This window comes from Sus scrofa, chromosome 14 (assembly GCF_054392235.1).
Source record: "Sus scrofa isolate SSC_HxYL_T2T_F1_AM1 chromosome 14, Sscrofa_HxYL_maternal_Yorkshire_Landrace_v2.0, whole genome shotgun sequence".
Lineage (NCBI taxonomy): Eukaryota > Metazoa > Chordata > Mammalia > Artiodactyla > Suidae > Sus > Sus scrofa.
In genome coordinates, this window is record NC_139396.1 from 62,749,105 (window position 1) to 62,772,366 (window position 23,262).

At 46.7% G+C, this 23,262-nt stretch overlaps 1 protein-coding gene across 4 annotated transcripts in view; it reads right to left on the reverse strand.

Annotated features, from left to right (window-relative positions):
• MYO1H (myosin IH) overlaps nt 1-23,262 on the reverse strand; it is a 148,899-nt gene that overhangs the window by 3,364 nt on the left and 122,273 nt on the right. For 3 of the 4 annotated variants that reach the window (XM_084995553.1, XM_084995554.1, XM_021073725.2), the window contains 15 exons: nt 20,397-20,443; nt 16,152-16,232; nt 15,377-15,482; nt 14,544-14,661; nt 12,300-12,413; nt 8,469-8,545; nt 6,890-6,958; nt 5,436-5,520; nt 4,341-4,500; nt 3,391-3,474; nt 2,548-2,641; nt 2,032-2,087; nt 1,026-1,161; nt 725-795; nt 488-585 (listed from right to left, as the gene is read on the reverse strand). In XM_084995553.1, the coding sequence (XP_084851679.1) occupies nt 488-585; nt 725-795; nt 1,026-1,161; nt 2,032-2,087; nt 2,548-2,641; nt 3,391-3,474; nt 4,341-4,500; nt 5,436-5,520; nt 6,890-6,958; nt 8,469-8,545; nt 12,300-12,413; nt 14,544-14,661; nt 15,377-15,482; nt 16,152-16,232; nt 20,397-20,443 (1,396 nt within the window). The remainder of the gene's footprint in view (nt 1-487; nt 586-724; nt 796-1,025; nt 1,162-2,031; nt 2,088-2,547; nt 2,642-3,390; nt 3,475-4,340; nt 4,501-5,435; nt 5,521-6,889; nt 6,959-8,468; nt 8,546-12,299; nt 12,414-14,543; nt 14,662-15,376; nt 15,483-16,151; nt 16,233-20,396; nt 20,444-23,262) is intronic. The other variant, XM_084995555.1, reaches the window with a different exon arrangement.

The window sequence follows — 23,262 nt, forward strand, 5'->3', positions numbered from 1 at the left end:
CACTCCCAGAGTCTTACTATATATTTGAGTAATTGGAAGAAAACCATTTCTGCAACTGGGAAGATGGCCACATGATCCTGTAGTTATTCCCTAATCCCTTGAGTACATTCAGTTCTTCCAGAGGCATCAACAACAGAGGTGTGGCTGTCACCTGCTCTGGTCCAGGGGTCCACCTTTCACTCTAACAGCGCCCTTAGGATCATAAGCACTTCCTTTGAAAACTGGATGATAAGGTCACCAGCCCTTCCTGTAGGTGGAATGATCACTAACTGTATTTCTTGGGAGCCCAAATCACAGGGGGTGAGGAGGGAAGAAAGTTCTTGATCAGAGGGGGCAAGGGTAACCCACCCCGGCTGGCAGGCAGTGCTTCTTTTGTGGGGAGGGGCAGGCATGGGTGAAAGAAACAATTAGCATTTACATCTTCCTCGATCTGTTAATAAACATTCACTACTGAGTGACTTCCTGAGCTGCGGATGAAACCACCTACCTCCCCTGGACCACGGTGACAATGTTTTCCTTCTGAACCAGCATGACAAGCTTCGTCACTGCCTCAAATACGTGTTCGCACCACAAGACGGCGTCCCCCTGCAGCGGAGAGGGGAGGACACGGCCGTTTCAGGGGCAGCAGCTTCAAAGAAGAGTGTTCTTCGCCACTCAGGTTTCTGGGGCAGCTACGCTGTGGGCAGCCTCTCCCTCCGGCCACAGCCCAGTGGCCACTGGTTACCTTGTGCTTATTGTCTTCCCGCGACACATGAAGGACCAAGATTCCGTCGCTGAGGCTGCTGGTAGAGACACCTTAGGACAGATCCAGAGTCAGAGGCCAGGAACTGGACCACTTGACATGAATACAGAGACAAGAGGCACGCATGGGGGGCCCCACCCCAGGCTCTTCCCTCCAGTGAGCACACGGGTGATGGTGACCATTGTCGACTTGGATGCTGGGCCTTCACGCCAGAATGAGAGGTGCAGGCCAGGCCCCGGAGCTAAGTCAACCCAGAGAATTGTCAAGGGTGCCTGCTTCTTACCTTGGAGCATGGAGTACTCTATTTTCTGCTTGATCTTGGCAAGCTCCACCACGTAAGCTGCCTTCTGAGTGAGAATGAGTTGCCGCTGCCGCGTCTTGAAGCCTTTCCTGTCATATTTAATGACTGGGACACCATACTGCAAGGAGGTGACCGTCACTGCGAGGGGACACTTGCTTCTTGCTTCGTCGGGGAGGGGGGCAGGGTACCGAGTTCCTCCCTACCAGGACTGGGGATGTTGCTTCTGGCACTCAAAGGAGAGGAGCTCAAACAGTTTGCATGAATGAGATTTCTCCTCACCCTGGCTCCCTGTGTGACAGGCTGCCATCCCTGGCCCTGCCTATGGAGCTGCCCTTCTGAGGAAGTCAAGCCTATGGTCACTTACCTCACAGGGCTGCTGCTGAGAGGCCAACAGAAATGTAAAGCCTTGGCTGGTGTTAAAGCCCTGATGGCCAGAGAGTGATCCAGCTCAGTCATGGGTTTCTGTACCCCAGGGACAGTGCAGCCACCAGAGCCATGGTCACCAGCAGCCATGCCTGCTGCATGCCAGGCTGGAGCCTGTGCACTTCATACCATCGACTCTCCCCGCACCCCCCCCCGCCACCCCCGCCCCCGCACTGCAACTCAGAGGGACAGAGGCACCAAGAGTGTAAGTCACCCACCCAGGATCTCACAGCTACGTTCTGAAACCCACATCAGCACCAGGCCCTGCCATACCACCTCTAATAGGGGATGTTTACAGATTGTGCAGCTGCAGTTCACTCACTTCCATAGAAAACCAAACCCAGGTCCAGGGGTGATAGATAGGACCATAAGAACAACAACAAGTACCTAATGGTCACCTGGTCCCTTTAATCTTCATACCTGGAGCGTCCCAGGTGAGAACCCGGCCCGCCCACAGGCACTCCTGCCTTTAAGTATTGCTTCTAGATGCCCATCATGTAGGGAACAGACCCTGTTTGTTTCCACAGGGAAATCCTGTCTCAGGCAAGGACACACAGTCCCTTACCTGGATCTTCTCACTGCTGATGAGTTGAAGCACTTTGGGACTAATGTCTCCTTCATCTAAGGTAGCAACCAGAACACAGCAAATCGTCACTAAATACCACCCCTGAGCAGAAGCCTTGGGCAATTTGCTGGTTTTATGTTCTTCTATGACCCAGACCTCAGTCTGGAAAAGCACTGTCAGGAAACGCTGTAGGGTAAGCGTCTTCCTTTGACTTTTTTTTTTAAGGGCTGCACTCGTGGCATATGGAGGTTCCCAGGCTAGAGGTCAAATCAGAGCTACAACTGCTGGCTTACCCCACAGCCACAGCAACGCCAGATTCAAGCCGAATCTGTGAACTACCCCACAGCTCACGGCAACACCATATCCCTGACCCCCTAAGTGAGGCCGGGGACCAAACCCACATCCTCATGGATACTAGTTGGATTTGTTTCCGCTGCACCACAATGGTTACTCCCTGACTTTTTTTTTTTTTTTTAAAGAGGGAAAGTGAGTACATAGATGGAAAAATGGACTTACCTATTCGGCTGTTGGCAAAGGGTTGATTTAAGCTTTCTGCATAGCCATCTTTCTTATCCCTGAATATTTCACTTGTAACCACCTTTTGCTGCATCTGGGAATATATAATTGGAAGTACAAAAAGGTAGCCATGAGGTTCTTTGGGAACTAAAGAGAAGTTTTAAGTCCACATTAGTGCTTTCTTTCCTGGATAAGCTGTAGTATAAGTATGCACTTGCATACTTCTGCACAGAATCAGAACACATACCTGGCTTTGGCCATAAATGCTCTAAGATTATACCGGTAGAGACTGGAATTGGCACTTCAGCTTGTCCAACTTGTGCACTTTCAGTGGAATTCTCAGAATTTCAGAGAGTAATTTCTTCCGGGTCAGAGATTACAAACCACAGCCCAAGGGCCATATCTAGCATGCTGCTGCTTGTTTTTTGTAAGTCAAGTCTTTCTGGTTTGTGGCCGTGATACTGACTTAGAGGTTCGCTCTGACTGCTCAAGTGCTACCAAGGTAGAGTAATTGCAATAGTAATTGCTCTTTATAGAAAAAGTCTGCTGACCAGCAGACCACATGCACAAAACCAGCCTCCAGCAGGGAAGGGGCCCTGTTGTGGCACACGGGCCACATGGATGGTGTTCCCATGGTGACAATACGAAGGATGCTACTTAACAGCTGCCAGTTAACCAGGGATCTGTATTAAGTGGTCCACATGAGTTTAATCCTCAGTGCAAGCATGAGGCATGGGCTTCGTGTGACCCTTGGCTTACAGGGGAGGTGGTGGGCAAGGACTGCTGAGGGCTGGCACCAGCCCCTCCACCATCCTGCCACCCCCCCGCACACGGCATCCCTACCATGGCTTTCCTCTCGGCTGTGATCCCGCGGCAGTACCTCCGGACTAGGTTCCTGGTGCACATTTTCCTGAGCAGCTCTGATGCCTGTGTGGAGAACACACTTCTTCTCCACCCGCCTCCCTCCCCTAGCCCACACCACTTGGGCTTCAGACTCCAAAACAGGAGCTCTGAAAGCACAGCTGAATTCAGTTTGATGTAAAGTACAGTGTGAATATTTTCTAGTCAAAGAAAGTAGCTAGTCTTCTAGTCTGGGGTTCACTTTTTGCTTCTGCTTTTTTTTTTTTGGTCTTTTTAGGGCCGCACCAGTGGCATATGGAAACTCCCAGGCTAGAGATTCAATTGGAGTGTCAGCCACCAGCCTACACCACAGCCACAGCAATGCCAGATCCCAGCTGCCTCTGCGACCTACACCACAGCTCATGGCAATGCCAGATCCTTAACCCACTGAGTGAGGCCAGGGATCAAACCCGCATCCTCATGGATCCTAGTTGGGTTCTTTAGCTGCTGAGCCAAGGGAACTCCTAAAAACTAGTGGTTCTTGAACGCGAATGCGTATGAGTCACTGAGGAGCGAGCTAGCAGTTTCCTAGAGTCGCTGATGGGTTGGGACCCAGAAATCTCATAGTAACCCCTACTCTATGCTCCAGATGGAGGGTCCTCGGACTGTCTTCTGGGAAATACGGTTAGAGATGGCAGTCTCTAAACCCATCTGAAAGGTTACAACAAGGGCAGAAACCATTTATGGAAACCATTCAAAATCACTCCATGTGAACAAACCTCCACTGGCGTTATAATTCTGGAGAGGATATTACAAATTCTGAGTAGTTAAATTCCTTGGGCATCCCCTTGCAGGGAAGTACTTTTGTTTGCTGAGGCAGCACAAGCAAACACACAGGCTAAGCTCCATTGGTGCCCTAGTCACCTGCACACAAGTTCCAATGTAGTCCTTACATTTGCCAGGATGCCAGGAGGCTTCAGCCAGCACTTATCCAAAAGGTTCTTTGGGACATGGTCCCGAAGATTCAAGATGTAGTTCTTCCGCACAAACACGATGAACTCCTCATTGTCAGGGCAGAGGGGCTTGTTGCGATTGATAAATCCCTTTATGAACCTAAAAAAGACCAAGTTTTATTGGTTTTCTGGCCCATTTCTTCACCAAGAGTTGCGTTCTTTCCCCCACTTGTTGGATTCAGTGGAGGTGAAAACTTGATCGCCACGTAGGGCCACAGGCCAAATCTGCCCCAAAGGTATGTTCGATTTCACACATATCATTTTTTGTTTTATTTTGAGCAACTTGAATTTGTTGCCAACAACAACCAAAAAAGGGGGAGGTATTACAAGAAAGCCAGATTTCCAGCTTTCTTTGAAAAAAATAAAAATACCCAACAACACAGGCCTGGGCTTTCTCCATGACAGCAGTCAGCTAAAGTGGGGCAGTGATTGCACTTCTGAGGTGAACTGAGTTTTCTGGTTTGCCGCAGTCCCCACCCTACCTTAATGCCTTAGTTCAGGAGACTCACTGTACTTGCCTGGCATTGCTAGGCATTTGCCTTTGTGACTTTTTTTTTTTTTTTTTTTTGCTTTCTTTTTAGGGCTGCACCTTTGGCATATGGAGGTTCCCAGGCTAGGGGTCCAATCAGAGCTGCAGCTGCCAGACTCCATCATAGGCACACAAACATGGGATCTGAGCTACATCTGAACCTACACCACAGTTTGTGGCAACGCCAGATCCTTAACCCACTGAGCAAGCCAGGGATCAAACCCACATCCTCAGGGACACTCGTCAGGTTCATAATCCACTGAGCCACAACAGGAACTCCCTTGACTCTGTGACTTTTGAACGAGGCTAAGAGAAAGGATAAACGCACTGAACTGTGACCACCGTCAAATGGGCAGAGGGAGGAGATGGGAGGGAATTCCTAAGGAATTCCCCTGCAGGGAGAATGACTTGGACTGCTAAAACCGCAGCCAAAGCCATGACCACCTTCTGCAGCACCGCAGCATCCAGAGCCCTCTCCTCTCCACCAGGCCCGATGGAGAACTTACTTTCTTATAATCTGCACAGCCCACTTTCTCTTTTCGGCCTCCTTCCGAGCCAGGGCTCCGCGCCAGTGGGCTTCGAGTGTAATGGCTGAAAGAATTCACTGCTGGCATTAGAAGGTGAGCACAATCATATTTAACTACCAAAGCCTTTGACAGAATTACTCATCCACGCCACCCACACCCGGATGGCCAGCCTAGCCCTCAAGATGGGAAGTGGGGTCAGAGTCATCAGTTTCTCCCTAGAGGTGCCAGACGGACAACTGAACCAGGGTGACAGAAGAGCAGAGGTTGCTGGGAAGCCCCAAAATACACGTGAGGGGGCCGGTTTCCCGAGGCCTTTTTGAGGGACAAGGGTGGCACCGGATGGTACAGATGAGTCTTGCTGCCGCCTTTGCTTTGTCTCACCCTGTGTTTTAGTGTCTGCACTAAAAAATGGGGATACGTAAATTGGGGCACACAAACACCAGATTTCTGGCTTGTTTCCCAAGTTTTAGATGCTTTTCAGATTTTTTTTCAGTTAACTTTAACACTCAAAATGCTTCTCTTTTATTTCTCATGGTCACACACATGTTGGTTGTTACAAACACTGGAAACAACCCAAATGTCCATCAACGGAAGGGCTAAACTGTGGTTTTCGCATAGAGCACACAGGGGTCAGCAAACTGCTGCCTGAGGGCCGGCTGCGTGTGTTTATAAAGTTTTATTGCAACAGAAAAGTTGCACAGGAAAAATACAAACTGTAATTTTATGAAGTTCAAAACATGCCAGCCTATAAATATATTGTTTACTGATGCATCCATGGATGCTGAAATTATAAAGAAAAACGGAACGATAAATGCGAAGTTGAGAAGAGTGGTATTTGGGGGGGGGGTGCTTAGAAATGATCAGGGAGGGAGTAGGGCAGGGGCTCCAAGGGCACTTGTGATGTTGGTAACCTTTTAAAAGAAATCATTATTTTTTAGGGCCATACCTGCAGCATATGGAGGTTCCCAAGCTAGGGTGAATCAGAGATGCAGCTGCCAGCCTATGCCACAGCCACAGCAACACCAGATTTGAGTCACATCAGTGACCTACACCATAGCTTGTGACAACACTGGATCCTTGATGCCCTGAGTGAGGTCAGGGATCAGACTCGCATCCTCATGGATACTAGTTGGGTTCCTTACCATTGATCCACAGTGGGAACGCCAAGAAATTATTCTTTAGACATGCATATGTTGTGGATCAAATAAAACATGTCTGTGGTACAAATACAGGCTGCAGTGTTATGATCGCTGGTGAACAGAGTAAAAATGAGGCCCTAGGACTGGACCCCAAGGCTGCCTGACACCAGGTTTCAAGGCTGAGCCGGCGGGGAGGATGCTCACAGCTGCCTGTGCCTCCAGGTGCCACATGGATGAGAGAGAAGCTGGGAGCTGTGGTCCAGGGCACACTGGGGCTTCCTGCTCAGTTCTTACCTGCTTGTCTTTTTCTCAGGTACGCTCTCCTTTCTAGGCAGCCTTTGTACGTGCCTTGGATTCGTGCAACTTAAAACAAAAGATTTGGTCAAATGGCTTTCAGTTGTGCAGCTTTGTAGTTGTGACTGTCAGAGGGGAGGTCAGAAGGCCCTGGGGGTGTTCAGGGTTGAAGTGGCAGAGGAAGCCATGGGATGTGACAAGGAAGGAATGAGAGCAGGGGTTCTATTCAGCCTGGCCCCCAGAACTGGTCCGTGATTGGCACCCCCTTCCCTCCTCGGACCTTCCTCCAGGTGAGGAACCAGCCACTGTCTAGAGGGCGTGTCAGCCCCTGGGTCCCTACTAGGCATTATCCTGCATCCTCAAACTGCAAGTCAGGTGGGCACTGCATCATTTTACAGACCGAGGCAATGAAGACACTTGCCTGGGCATGAGGCAGCCACGTGGCTACGAAGCAGGGGTGTGAACAGGGCTGCAGGACCCACACAGGCTCACCCTGGAGCTCTCCATTCTCTATACGCCCCCTCTGCCCAGGAACTGGGGCCCTGCACACCAGCAGCATCACATCCCCTGCGAACTGGTCAGAACTGCTGACCCACTCTCCGCATTCACCACCTGCCCACGAACCCGGTCCAGGAGATCTGTGCCCACTGCTGCAAAACAGACCTCCAAGCATGGTGGTTACGACCCCAGGCCCCGAATCCAGCCAGCCAGCCACAGACCTCAGCTCTGCTGCCTATTAGCTGTGTGTCCTTTAGCCAGTTACCAACGTCTCTGGGCCTTGCTTTCCCACATGTGAAGCAGAGATGATAATACCACCTGACCATAGGTTTGTTCAATGAGATGGTGCATGCAAGGACTCAGCACATACCTGGCACACAGCGGGCACTCAAGCAGAGCTGGCTCAACAGGCCAGTTTAGACCTCAAGGGAGAAGCCTCTAGCCACCTGTAGTTTTGTTTTTATGGCCACATCTATGGCATATGGAAGTTTGCAGGCCAGGGATTGAATACGAGCCATAGCTGCAATCTACACCGCAGCTGTAGCAGTGCTGGATCCTTCAACCCACTGCTCCAGGCTGGGGATTGCACCTGACCCCACCTCTGCAACCTGAGCCACTGCAGTTGGAGTCTTAACTCACTGCGCCACAGCAGGAACTTCTTTCAACCTATAGTTTCGATTTCTGATTTTTTGTATTTTCCTCCCAACTAACTTTCCTCATTTACCACGTACAACAAACACCCTGGCTAAAGGCTTTGTACACCTTCCAACAACAGATATTTAGACAAATGAAGTTTTTTTAAAAAAATCTTCATTTAGGGGCATGGACTCCATGGATTTGGGCCCTGGTGTGGCAGATCAGAGTTGGATCCAAGCTAGGAATGAGGTAGAACTATAGTTTAAGGTTCCAGACACATCTGTGACAGCCCTCCAAATACTCATTAAGGCATACATTGACCTGCATCTTATAATCCCATACTCTGCTCTGGGTTTCCAAAGCAAGTCTTTCTAACATTATAATCAACACCCATGTTTAAGATGTTTTCCAAGCTTGAAATCAAGGCAGAAAAAAAAAATCATACCTAATTGATGTTTACTAAATTCAAAGGCATCTTCAGTAGCAAACAGTGTTCTGGGGAAGCGAATGAATATTTTGGTTCTAGAAGTGAAAAAAATGATTTAATTATTCACTGGTCAGGCATCATCAGCAGTGGATTGACCACTGTCCTTTCTCTGCCCCCAAGTTCACATCCTCAGCATGTGGTTCTTACTTGGAAATAAGGGTCTTTGCAGATGTAATCGGGATAAGGATTGAGATGAAGTCATACCAAATTAGGTAGACCCTAAATGCAGAGAGAGAGTTCTTCTAAGAGGGCAAAAGACACACAGAGAGAGGGACGCAGGAAAGGAAGCCATGTGAAGACAGCAGTGCTGCTGCCACAAGTCAAGGAAAGTCACGAGCTGCTGGAAACCGGAAGATGCAAAGGGGGATCCCCTCAGAGACTTGAGAGGGGAACAGCCCTGCCCACATCCGGATTTTGGCCTTCTAGCCTCCAGAACTATGAGAAAATAAATTTCTGTTGTTGTAAGCCATCCCGTCTGTGGTTAATTCACTTATGCAGCCCTAGGAAGCTAATATACCATCCTAACCCAAAGTGACTTCCCTGGGCTTTGAAAAGTGATGGCAAAGAATATGGACCTAGGTCTAAAAGAAGATCCCATCAACCAGCAAAGATTATTACAAATATTTTTTAAAGCCCTTGCTGAGAATCTTATTTTTTTATGGCCACACCCACAGCACATGGAAGATCCTGGGCCAGGGACTGAATCTGGGCAGCAGCTGCAACCTATGCTGCAGCTGTGGCAATGCCGCATCCTTTAACCCACTGCACTCAAACTCGTGCCTCACACAGCGACCCAAGCCACTGCAGTTGGATTCTTAACCCACTGCGCCACAGTGGGAACTCGGATAAATTATAAATATTGACCTCATTGCCTACCACTTACCACACCTTCACTCTTTGAGGGGAATGTCCCATATCAACCACTGGGGGGCAGCACTGCACTGTGCCACGTGAACCCATCTTCTCATCCAAGGCTATGGAATGGAACAGCAACACCTCTGACCTCCAACACCCACCTCTTTCAGGATGTGCAAAGCCAGACTCCCCTCAGAAATATGACTTGGAAAAATTACTGCTTCTTGGAGCTGGGCCCAGAACAGAAGAGTAAAGGATGGACCAGGGCCAGGGTGGTCACAGAGCTGGAGTTAAATCACAGGCGGGAGTTAGGAGCTGCTGGCAGGGAAAGCCCACTGACAGGTTCAAAGGCAGAGGCCCCTGAGGCTGGAATCTCTGTGGCCTGGGATGGATCCTCTTCATGCATGAACACTATTCTCTGCAACCTAATTAATGTGGACCAAAATGTCTAATAGAATAGATGAAATAGAATCACCCCCATTCACCCCCACTGAGTTCTGCCTTGAAGCTGTCAACACGTATGAAAGATCTGCTCATGGTCAACTGCAAGTCTGTAGTAACGATACCCGGAGTCCTAGGTATCCCATTTCTGGGATGCTAGAGGAGCGTTCACAACACAGAAGTCCTATTAGCCCCTCCGAGAGGCCATGCACACATGTGAATGATGAAAGAATCTAGGCACAGAGAGGTGAGGGGGTTCATGCTGGTCCCCGTCTCATTTTGCACACAGAGAAGCTCATCCCAGCCCTGGATGCAGGTGTAGAACACTTCATCTCCAACAGGCAGTGATGTAGCCTTTCTTCTTTTTTTCGACTGTACCCACAGAATATGGAGGTTCCCAGGCTAGGGGTCTAATCAGAGCTGTAGCTGCCATCCTACACCACAGCCACAGCCACAGGGGATCCGAGCCGCATCTGCAACCTACACCACAGCTCACGGCAGCGCCGGATCTTTGACCCACTGAGTGGGGCCAGGGATTGAACCCGCATCCTCAGGGCTACTAGTCAGGTTTGTTACCATTGAGCCACAATGGGAACTTCACTTTCTTTTTTATTATAGTTGATTTACTATGTTGTGCCAATTTCTGTCATACAGCAAAGTACCCAGTCATACATTTTTTGGTCTTTTTTTTTTTTTTTAGGGCCACACCCGCGGCATATGGAGGTTCCCAGACTAGGGGTCCAATTGGAGCTACAGCTGCCAGCGTAGGCCAGAGCCACAGCAACGCGGGATCCGAGCTTGTCTGCGACCCACACCATAGCTCATGGTAACACCGGATCCTTAACCCACTGAGCAAGGCCAGGGATCAAACCCACAACCTCATGGTTCACAGTCAGATTCATTAACCATTGAGCCATGATGGGAACTCCCATACACACACACATACATACATACATATACACACAAAGATATATATATATACACATACACATTCTTTTTCTCATACTATCTTCCATCATATTCTAGGACTTCATTGCTTTATCCATTCTAAATGTATGGATTCTTAACCCACTGCACCAGGGCAAGGATGGAACCTGTGCCCCAGCAGCGATCCAAGCAGCCACAGAGATATCGCCAGATCCTTAACCCACTGTGCCACAGCAGGAACTCCAATGCAGCCTTTTCTAACTAGAGCTTGTGACACTGTACTTTATAATAAGAAAAACAGGGAATTCTCTTTGTGGAGCAGCAGGAACAAAGGTTATAATCTTTTGGGCTATGTTCCTGAAGTAGTTTCAAAGTGATAAAGGAGAAATGAGTGTCTTTTTAAAAATTATTTTTGGGGTTCTTTTTTGTGATTCAGCGGATTAAGAACCTGACATAGTGTCCGTGAGGATGTGGGTTCGATCCCTGGCATTACTCAATGGTTTAAGAATCTAGCGCTGCCGCGAACTGTGGCATCGTAGGTCTCACATGAGGCTCAGATCCTGTGTCACTGTGGCTGTGGTGTAGGCCGGCATCTGTAGCTCTGATTTGACCCCTAGCCTGGGAACCTCCATATGCCACAGGTGCAGCCCTAAAAAGAAAACAAAAACCCAAAAGGCCACAGTTTGGAAATCTTCTGGGTGCACCTAGAAAGATCAGGGGGGCTCCCCATACCTTGCACTATGCATCTCTTCTTTCTGGCTGTTCCTGACTTACATCTTTTTGTCATAAACTGGTCATTCAGTAAGTAAAATATTTTCTTGATTCTTTGAGCTGCTCCAGAAAAATAAACCAAACTCAAGGAGTGGGTCATGGGAACCTCCAACATAGAGCTAATTGGTCAGAAACACAGCTAACAAACTGGACTTGGCATCTGACAGGAAGCTGGACAGACTTGGGGGGCTGAGCTCTTAACCTGCAGGATCTGACACAGTCTCCAGGTAAACTGTCAGAAGTGAGTTTAATTATAGGACACCCAGCTGGTGTCATAAGGCTGATGGAATGTTCTGAGTGTAAGGGAAGCACTGAGAGTGAAGGACACACACAGGAGAGTTTTTTCTTTGTAGAGATGCATTTAAGTGGAGTGGATGGAAGTTCCCGTCGTGACTCAGCAGTTAACGAATCCGACTAGGAACCACGAGGTTGTAGGTTCGATCCCTGGCCTCACTCAGTGGGTTAAGGACCCGGCATTGCTGTGAGCTGTGGTGTGGGTCACAGACGTGGTTCAGAGCCTATGTTACTATGGCTGTGGTGTAGGCCGGTGGCTACAGCTTCAATTAGACCCCTAGCCTGGGAACCTCCATATGCTGCGGGAGCGGCCCTAGAAAAGGCAAAAAAAAAAAAAAAAAAAAAAAAAAAAAAAAAAAGACAAATAAATAAATAAATAAATGGAGTGGATGGAAGTATCTGCTTGCAAATCTACGTAAACTCCTGCAGAATGAATCTCAGGCTCAAGATGGATATGGACCAATGGGCTAACATATTGACAGTGATTCCCCAGACACTCACCTCCCTAATTTGTACTCCTCGGGTTTGTAGCCAATGTATTTGATGAGCCGCTCTACGCCCTCTGCTGGACGCCCGTGCCAGTGTGGCCAGGTGTCTGGGCACAAGGACTTGTACCTAGGGCGAGGAGAGGGCACAGTTAGAAGGCCCTAGACCTTACACTGGGTCCCACAGAGGTCAGCTCCTTCTGCTGGCCATGCCAGCCACTCAGCATAATAGAGTCAAGTCATTGCATGAACCTCCGGTAATTCAGCACTAGATACTCAGCAAGAAAGTAAAAAGAGAAACTGTTTCACTAAGGTGGGAGGTTTGATTTGTCTTCATAGAAATGATGACATCATCAGATACTCCGCCCAAGAAATTCAATTCCACTCTTAGTATATATGCAAGAGACATGTCCATGCAAAAGCTTATATGTGAATATTCAGAGCAAAAGCTTATATGTGAGTATTCAGAGCATCATTTATAACTGACAAAAAGTAGAAATAACCCAAATGTTCATCAGTGGACAAAGGAATGAATAAATAAATGTGGTCTAGCATGGGAAGAAAAGGCACCATGCTTGGTAAGTGATGAGGGATTTTTCTTTTCTTTCCTCTTTTTTTTTTTTTTTTTTTTTTTTTTTTTTTTTTTTTGCTTTTGAGGGCTGCACCTGCGGCATATGGAGGTTCCCAGGCTAGGGGCCAAATCGGAGCTTCAGCTGCCAGCCACAGCCACAGCAATGCCAGATCTGAACTGCATCTGTGACCTACACCACAGCTCATGGCAACGCCGGGTCCTTAACCCACTGAGTGAGGCCAGGGATTGAACCCTCAACCTCAAGGTTCCTAGTCAGATTTGTTTCCGCTGCGCCACAATGGGAACTCCCATGAGGGATTTTTTGAGGGTAATTTTGGACCCAAGGTTGACTTAAGAACCTGATTTCAGGAGTTCCCTTGTGGTGCAGTAGGTTAAGGATTTGGTGTTGTCACTTCTACAGCTTGGTTCACTGCTGTGGCTTGGGACACTGCTGTGGTGCAGCTTTGATCCCCGGCCCAGCAAATTCTGCATGCCACCAGCATGGCCACACACACACACAAAAAGAACCTGATTTCGGAGTTCCTGTGGTGGTGCAGTGGTTAATGAATCCGACTGGGAACCATGAGGTTGCGGGTTCGGTCCCTGCCCTTGCTCAGTGGGTTAACGATCTGGCGTTGCCGTGAGCTGTGGTGTAGGTTGCAGACGCGGCTCGGATCCCACATTGCTGTGGCTCTGGCGTAGGCTGGTGGCTACAGCTCCGATTTGACGCGTAGCCTGGGAACCTCCATATGCCGCGGGAGTGGCCCAAGAAATAGCAAAAACAAAAAAAGACAAAAAGAACCTGATTTCAGTACAAGATGGAACTCTCTTTTAATATGTGGTCATAATAAAGGTGACCATGAGGTCTACAAAGTAATGAAAAAAGGTGCACGCAGAATTCAGAGGTGCCAGAGGACCAAGGCTAGAAACAATATATCGGGAGCCATTGGATGGGATCCACTGCTTGAGTTGGATCCCTGACAAGTCACTTCACCTCCTCACTCAGCAGCATGACCTTCCTTGTGGGGTTGTCACAAGGTTGAAATAAAATAACCCGTGGAAACTATCTGGCAGAGTCTGAGAATTTTTAAAAAGTTAGCTATAGGAGTTCCCGTTGTGGCTCAGTGGTAACAAACCCGACTAGTATCCATGAGGATGTGGGTTTGGTCCCTGGCCTCACTAAGCGGGTTAAGGATCCGGCACTGCCATGAACTGCAGCTCCAATTCCACCCCTAGCCTGGGGACTTCCATATGCTGCAGGTGTGGCCCTTAAAAGAAAAAAGATGTTAGCTGTGGTATTCCTATTATGCTTCCCTTGACAGCCAATGAAGCCAAAGGGATTACATCCAGACTGACCACACTAAACCAGATCCGTCTCCAGGAGGGTCTTCCCCAGCCAGGTACAGACCCCGGGAGCATGCCTCACATATGCCCCCTGGTGGCAGGTCTGTGCATTGGGCCTTGCACTTCACAGATTCTGAGAGGCTTAGTGAAATGAAGGGAAGGTGATAAATGGAGCCAGCTTCCTATTCTTCGAAATGTCAGTGTTGATCACTGTCACAGCCACAGCAGTTAAGAACCAAACGGACTTCTTTGGGGGACGGCCTTTGATTCATCATCACATCCAGAGGCTCATGAACAGCAGGTGTTTGACTTTAGTTGACGGTTTCAGATCAACTAAAATTTTACCTCTGCAAGAAATGCTCGTACTTCCTCCGGTATGCAAAGCCAGCCCGTCTCACCCGCAGGTGCTCCATCAGCCCCAGGTATTTGACCTGATGCCTTACGAGGAAGTCATCGAACTTGTCTTTGGAAACACAGAAGGAAGAGTGACAGTAAAGGATCAACCAAGACAGACCAGAGGCTGCAAGCTGACCATCTGTGGACTGGGTCTGGCTACAGACATGTTTTGTTAGGTTCTGGTTGTGTTTCTTTTAATGGGATAATTTTACAGGGACATGTGAATTTTGGGTTTCTCTCGAAAAAACCATGAGGTCTGGCCATTCTGAGCCTGGAGTCCCAGATGGCAACATCAGGCCAGAAGGGGGAAGTACTGCCCCTTTAGACAGGGTGTGCCCTGTCCATTTTGCAGCAGTCTTCTCCCTTCCCTACTGCATTACAGCCAATCTGCTTCACTTATTTGCTCTTTCTGCCTGTCTTCTGTATGCCTTTGACTGTATGACTTTGTTATGAGACCATGGTACAAGCTTAGAAAATACCCAAATCACACACTATTTTGGAAGATTGTTCACCCAACTGGAGAGAAGCAATGTTGCTTCTCCTTAACTCTGAGGTCTGCCTGGCTCAGCTGTGTCCCTCCTGAAACTTGCAAAGCCCTGAGAAATGCTCATATAGGACCACCAAAGAGAACCCTCCTCCCTATATATTAACCTTCTATTATTAAATACAGAGGACAAGAAGCAAGCCTGTGGTGGTTTGTAGGATGTTAACCCACTGCCACCTTGGTTTTCCTCCCAGGCACATTTCCCTGAGCTCCGTGTTCGGAACAATTCACAACTCACTGGGTTCTTTCCTCTCATTGGGCTTGATGCAACGGATGTATGAAGGTTCCTTAGAGATGAGAATTTCCAGAAGGCTGCTCAGACTGTTTTTAAACTGAGTCCCCACCTGCAGGGAGAGATAATGAGCTAAGGAGACATTGCTGATCCCCCTTTATACAGAGAAGGGTGGTTAAAGCACCAGTCTGGCTCTTTAGACCTCAACTCTCGACAAACTATTCTACTCATTATCTGTTACAAACTGTTTTGTCCATTAAGATAAGGCTTTGGATGTCCTGGCCTGAGAAGCCCAGCTCAGTCTGGTCAAGCGGAGGCTGGACAAACATCTTTCCAGGATGCTTCTCTCACTCAGCAAATACAATGTGAGCCCCTTGTAGGAGCCAGCATCACCGCTGAGCCAGTCACCCTCCATTACCTTGTTACCGAGCTTCCTTTATTACCCTCACGCTACTGTAATTTATTTCATGGTATCTTCCTATACCATTTCCCACCAGACTGTAAAATGCAGAAGGGCAGGAACCCTGACTGTTCTGTTATTGCTAGAGTCCCCTGTGCCCAGCACAGCGCTTGACACACAGTACCTACTCAATGAACGCCTGCAAATGAACACACTGGTTGCTAACTTTGGAAAATATATGTTTAGTAGAACTTCCAGAGAGTGATACTTCCAAAAAAGGAGAGGGCAGCTTAAAAAATATATACGTACCTAAAGTACTTGCACCCTTTGGGTGATTTCTGCTACCTTCCCAATTTTGCACAGGCATTTCCCCCCACTCACGGTTGGTGGCCTCCTCCGGTTTTCTAACTCAGCCACCAGGAAGCATTCCTTCAGGATTCTGTTTCTGGACCTGCAGAGCACCTGTAGTTAAAGGCAAATGAACACCACATTCACTACTTCAGAAATCACTATGGGGTTTCCAGACAAGTTCATATAAGTGTGCACGACGGACCAGAGCCAAGTGCCTTGGGAGCACTTGGAGAAAGCACCACCACACATGGAAGAAATTGTTCAAATATGGATGGTCCCCAACTTGTTTGAGTGGGGGGGGTGATTTTATAATGCCGTAAAAGTGATACGCATTCAATAGAAACCATACTTAGAATTCTGGTTTTTGATCTTTTCCTGGGATTACAATACACTCATGATGCTGGCCAGCCCAGGAAGCCACGGCTCTCAGTCAGTCATGCAATCATGAGGATGCACCAATGATACGCTCAAAACCACTGTTCTCCGCTTTCAATATAGTATGTAATCAATGGCATGAGATATTCAACACTTTGGTATAAAACAGACTTTGTGTTAGGTGATTCTGCTCAAGCTCTCACAAGCATTCTGAGCACCTTTAAGGTGGGCTGGGCTAGGCTATGATGTTCAGTAGGTTAGGTGTAGTCAATGCATTTTCAGCGTATGGTAATTTTAGTTTACACTGGGTTTATTTGGATGTAACCCATCATAAGCTGAGGAAGATCTATACTGTATCCATTGTTCTGTCTACTTGGTCAGGCTCTGAGATTATTTCTCCTTTGCATGATGGAGCAGTAATTGTTCCCAGTCTAGCCCAGTGCTACCAAATAAACCAGCTCTTGAACAATGATCTCCAATAAGGAAGATGTGGTACATATATACAACAGAATCCCGCTCAGCCAGTAAAAAGAAGGAAATAATGCCATTTGCGACCACAAGGATGGACCTAGAGATTTTCATACTAAATGAAGTCAGGCAAACATCACATGATTTCACTTATGTGTGGAATCTAAAATATGACACAAATGAACTTATCTATGAAACAGAAACAGACTCACAGATGAAGAAAACAGAGTAGTGGTTCCAAGGAGCGGGGATGGACTGGAAGTTTGGGATGAGCAGAAGCAAACTATTATATATAGAATAGGTAAATGTCAAGGCCCTACTGTATAGCACAGGGAACTATAGTCAACACCCAGTGATAAACCCTAATGGAAAAGAATATGAAAAAGGGAGTTGCCATTGTGGCTCTGTGGTTTAAGGCCCGACTTTGTCTCGGTAAGGATGCAGGTTTGATCCCTGGCCTCAGTCAGTGGGTTAAGGATCTGGCATTGCCGTGAGCTGTGGTATAGGTCACAGGTGCAACATGGATCTGGCGTTGCTGTGGCTGTGGTGTAGGCCAGCAGCTCTAGTTCCGATTAGACCCCTAGCCTGGGAACCTCCAGGTGCAGCCCTAAAAAAGCGGGAAAAAAAAAAAAAAAAAAAGAGTAGCTGGATCTCACAAGAGGGACTTGGTGACATAGGTCCAAGGACACCAACTTTGTACTGACTTTTTCTTCCTGTGCATAAAAATCATATGTTTTAAAAATTTGACAAGCAAAACAATTTTCCTTATAGCCATACAATGAAAGATAACTCAGCCTTTCTTTTTTTTTGCCTTAGGGCTGCAACCTGCAACCTATGCCACAGCTGCAGCAATGCCAAGTCCTTAACCCACTGCGCTAGGCCAGGGATGGAGCCTGTGCTGCTTCAGAGATAACACTGGATCATCAACCTGCTGTACCACAGCAGGAACTCCTGATTCAGCCTTAAAAAGGAAGAAAATTCATCCACGTAACAACATTATGCTGAGGACATTAGGCTAAGGGAAATAAGCCAGATACAGAAATACAGACACCATGTAATCCCACTTATGTAAGTACCAGGAGTTGTCAAATGCATACAGAAGGTACAACGGTGGTTGCCACGGCCTGGAGTGGGGGTGGGGGTGGAATAAGGGAGTTAGTGGTTAATGGGTACAGAGTTTCAGTTTTTGGGTTTTTTTCCTTTTTGCCTTTTCTAGGGCTGCTTCCCACGGCATATGGAGGTTCCCAGGCTAGGGGTCCAATCCAAGCTGTAGCCGCCAGCCTATGCCAGAGTCACAGCAATGCAGGATCCGAGTGGCATCTGCGACCTACACCACAGCTCACGGCAACACCGGATCCTTAACCCACTGAGAAAGGCCAGGGATCGAACCTGCAACCTCATGGTTCCTAGTCAGATTCGTTAACCACTGTGCCACAATGGGAACTCCCAGAGTTCCGGTTTTGCAAGACGAAAAGAGTTCTGGAGGTGAACTGCCCAACAAGGTGCATGTTTCGCACTTAAAAATCACCGACATGGTAACTTTTGTTATGTACATATATTTTGCCACAATTAATTTTTTTTTTCTTTTTTTGGTGCCCCTCAGCTTATGGAGCTCCCAGGACAGGGATCATATCCAAGTTTCATCCTATGCCACAGCTGCGGCAACATCAGATCCTTTAACCCACTGCACCAGGTCAGGAATTGAACCTACATCCCAGTGCTCTAGAGATGCTGCTGATTCCGTTGCACTACAGCAGAACTCTTAAAATGTTTTAATAATAATTTTTTTGTTAACTCATCCTGAATTTAAACTCATGGTGGCATGAGAGAGGAATTTGCAGACAGGAAATTTAAAAAATGAGAAAGGCTCCATCTCAGCAAGTACAAGGAACTTCAGCCCTGGATGAAGAAGTGGGAGACTTAGAGATTTTTCCTGTAGGAGCCTCCCTCCATGGCTGGATTTGTGAAGGGAATGGGCATTGCCCACAGGGAAGAAAGCCACAAGAGCAACGCTTTCCTCCATTTGTCCAAGAGGCCCTTTCAGTCCTACAGAAAGGCACCATCAGACCCACTTCACTGACAGCGAAATCTGCTCCCCTCCAGAACCCCCAGCCAGGAAGGGGGCAGGCTGAGTCTCAGGCCCAGAGAGCACCAGCCTGCAGCAAAGATGCAAAGTAAGGCATCACTTAGCCATCCTGAGCCCCAGAGGTTGGGACAAGCAGTCTTAGAAGTGGTAGAGAAAGATAAGAAAGAGCAGAAAACACTCCCAAGAAGAACCGATTACATGTTCGCTCTGAAAAGGTCTCCCTAGGAGTCCCCGTCATGGCTCAGCAGAAACAAATTCAACTAGGAACCATCAAAACGTCTCCCTAGGTTTAAGCTTTTTTATAAACCAAGTTAATTATATCAGACCCAAGTTTCACAAAATGGTCAACTATTTCAATACAAAATAAAGGCTTAAAAAAACCTAAGGTTTCTCTGATTAGGGAGGTACATGGAAAGAGATGAAGAATTTTATCCTGGCTCCAGCCCCACCTTGAGATTGACCTTGAACAAGACATGATCTTTCTGGGTCTGTTTCTTCATCCTCAGCTCATGTCACCCCAGAACAATCCCTCTGCTCCAGAATAGGAACTCTGTGGAGCTCTCATCCTGCTGAGCTCTCAGCCCCCTCTCCTAACACTGCCCTGCACTGAGCACGTGGTGAGCTTGTTGGGGCCTTAGGGCCTTTGCACATGCTGGTTCCTCTACCTGGAGTAGACCCTAGTCTTTCTAAGGTGAAGATTCTTCTCATTCAGCTTTCAGTTCAAAGTTACCTCCACAGAGTTGTTTTCTCTCACCCCCTAAATGAAATTTAAACAGTCATGGTGTTCCCCTTGTGGCTCAGTATGTTAGGAACCCAACACAATACCTGTGAAAGTGCAGGTTCAATCCCTGGCCTCACTCAGTGGATTAAGAAACCAGTATTGCTGTGAGCTGTGGTGTAGGTGGCAGATATGGCTTGGATCCCACATTGCTGTGGCTGTGGTGTAGGCCAGCAACTGCAGCTCCAACTTGACTCCTAGCCTGGGAACTTCCATATGCCACAGGTGCAGCCCTAAAAAGAAAAAAAAAAAAAAAGAAAGAAAGAAAAGAAAAGAAAAAGCAAAAAAAAAGTTCATACAGATGATCTCCAGTGTCTGTTCTGGCCATGACATGCTGGAGTTCAAACATAATGCATCCAAGAGAAAAATCCAGAAGGCCAAATCTATCCCCAAATAAGTGTCATGGGTGGTATTTCATAGTCATCGTATATAGAGTTGGTGGGCTAGAGGTTAAAGGTTCAGCATTGTCACTGCAGCGGCTCAGGCCCAAGAAGTTACGTGGCCCAAGAAGTTCCAGGGCCAAAAAAATAAAAAAAAAAAAATACATACAGCTAGGTTTCAGACTTACTTCTTTCAGATGTCTGTAGAGGAGATCATTGTTTTTTTCCAAAAATCCTGTAAAATATTGAATAAAAATTTTTTTGAATCAATGGCTTGGCTTATAAAACTATAATTCTATCCCAAAGGAAAATCCTAAAAATAATCTCTGAGGATTAGGGTTTCTCGGCCGTGGCAGTACTGACATTCGTAGTGGGGCTGTCTGGGCCCTGTAGGATGTTGAGCAACACCCCTGGACTTTTTCCACTAGATGCCAGCAGCACCTCCCTCAGGTACAACAAACATATACGTTTCTAAGTCATTGCCAGATGTTCCCCCGGGGAGAGCTCTATCCTTGGTTGAGGCCCAAGTCCTCAACACTGACCTATAGTTTTCATGCTACATTCTCAACCCCGATGAGCGATCACATGAATGTAGAATCTTTATGCTGAGTATCGTACACATGCCCCAGGCCAGTGGCAAAGAATTACACGTGCCATGAATGACACTGAAATGTGGAGAGGGAGCTGAATTCCAGGTGTGGCCAGGTGAGACAGTGTAGATGGATGAGAAAACCATCCCCACCTCTGACAAAAACCAAACTCAAGCACCGGGGCTAGTGGTACCCAACGACATCAAAGGAAGACACATCATTTCCAAGTTTAAAACTTGGCTTATAAATGCTCACTTAAAACCTAGCCAGGTAACATTTCAATCTGTAGCTAGATGGCATCATAAAGTCAAAACCAGCTAAAGAAGACATGCAACCACTGTGGAAAACTGTATGGAGAGTCCTCAGAAATCTCAAAATAGAACTACCATTTGATCCAGCAATCCCACATCCCACTCCTGGGCCACTAGGAAAGACACATGTACTCCGTTGTTCATTGCAGCACTATTTGCAATAGCCAAGACATGGAAACAACCTAAATGTCCATCAACAGAGGAGTGGCCAAAGAAGATGTGGTACATATACACAATGCAATATTACTCAACCATTAAAAGGAACGAAATACCGGCATTTTTAGCAACATGGATGGACCTAGAAATTATCATGCTAAGTGAAGTCAACCATACAATGAGACACCAACATCATATGCTTTCAATGACATATGGAATCTGAAAAAAGGACAGACTGAACTTCTTTGCAGAACAGATGCTGACTCACAGACATTGAAAAACATAGTCTCTGGAGGAGACAGTTTGGGGGGTGGGGGGATGTGCTTGGGCTGTGGGATGGAAATCCTGTGAAATTGGATTGTGATGATCATTATACAACTACAGATGCGATAAATTCATTTGAGTAATAAAAAAATAAATAAAATGAAATGAAAAACAAACAAACAAAAAAGAAGACATGCACCAGAAAAAAGAAAGATACGCATCAACAATGTCTAAGATACAGACTTTTTAGATGACAATTTAGAGTTATCAAAACTACCATTTTTTTTTCTTTCTTTTTGGCCGCCCCATGGCATATGGAGTTCCCAGACCAGGGATCAGATCCGAGCCGCAGCTGTGACCCATGCCAGACCCTATAACCCATTGTGCTGGGTCAGGGATCAAATCTGCATCCCAGTGCTGCAGAGATGCTTCTGATCCCATTGTACCACAGTGGGAACTCCAAAACTAACATTTTATTGTGGTAGAACCTACACAACATAAAATTTATCATTTAAACTACCTTTAAGTGTATAGTTCTGTGATATTGTAGTGAATTCACACTGTTGTGCAACCATCACCACCATCAGAACTCTTTTCATCTTGTAAAACTGAAACTCTGGACCCATTAAACACTAATCCCCCATTCCTGGCTCCCTGAAGCCCCTGATAATCACTATCCTGCTTTCTCTCTCTGTGAATTTGATGACTCCATGTGCCTCATGTAAGTGGAATCCTATCATATCTGTCCTTTTGTGTCTGGATTCTTTCACTTAGCATTATGTTCTCAAGGTTCATCCATGTTGTAGCACGTGTCAGAATTTCCTGTGTTTTTAAGCGTGGATAACATTTCATTGTAAGAATAGACCACATTTGGTTTATCAATCATCCATTGATGGACACATGGGTTGCTTCCACCTTTTGGCTACTGTGACTAATGCTCCTAGGTATATAGGTGTACAGGTATCTGTTCACGTTCCTGCTTTCAATTATTTTGGTTATATACTCAGACTGGGTCAAAACTAACTTTTTTTATCTTTTTTTTTTTTTTTTTTTTAGGGCTGCAACTGCAGTGTATGGAGATTCCCAGGCCAGGGGTCAAATGGGAGCTGCAGCTGCTAGCCTATACCACATATATGTAAATATATGTGTAAGACATTTTAATTTTCCTGTGGATTCTTGGGGTCACATCAGGGAGAGACTAGGAATAAAAACGGATTTTAATTTTCCTCTTGTACTTTTCTGTACTATCAGCAATTTCTAGCCTTGTATGTGTATTACTTTATTCTTTAAACAAAAATGTCTTCTTTTTTTTTTTAAAGCAGCACCTATAGCATGTGGAAGTTCCCTATGCAGGGACTGAACCTGAGTCATATCAGTGACGGGAGCCACAGCAGTGTCCATGCTGGATCCTTAACCATGAGCCCACCAGGGAACTCCCGAGATTTGCCCTTTTAAAAAATATTTCTTCTTTTTTAATCCTGCTCTGTATTTAAGGGGAAAAAAATCTAATACAGGGTATTTTACTTTTTATAGATTCTTAGCAAAATAAACTTATTTAGAAGAAAAAAATAATCTAGAACCTAAAGCAGAAGTGACAAAAGAAAATGTCTGAAAAATGCTTGAGGAGTTCCTGTTGTGGCTCAGCAGGTTAAAAACCTGACATAGTGTCTGTGAGGATGAGGGTTCGATTTCTGGCCTTGTTCAGTGGGTTAAGGATCCAGTATTGCCATAGC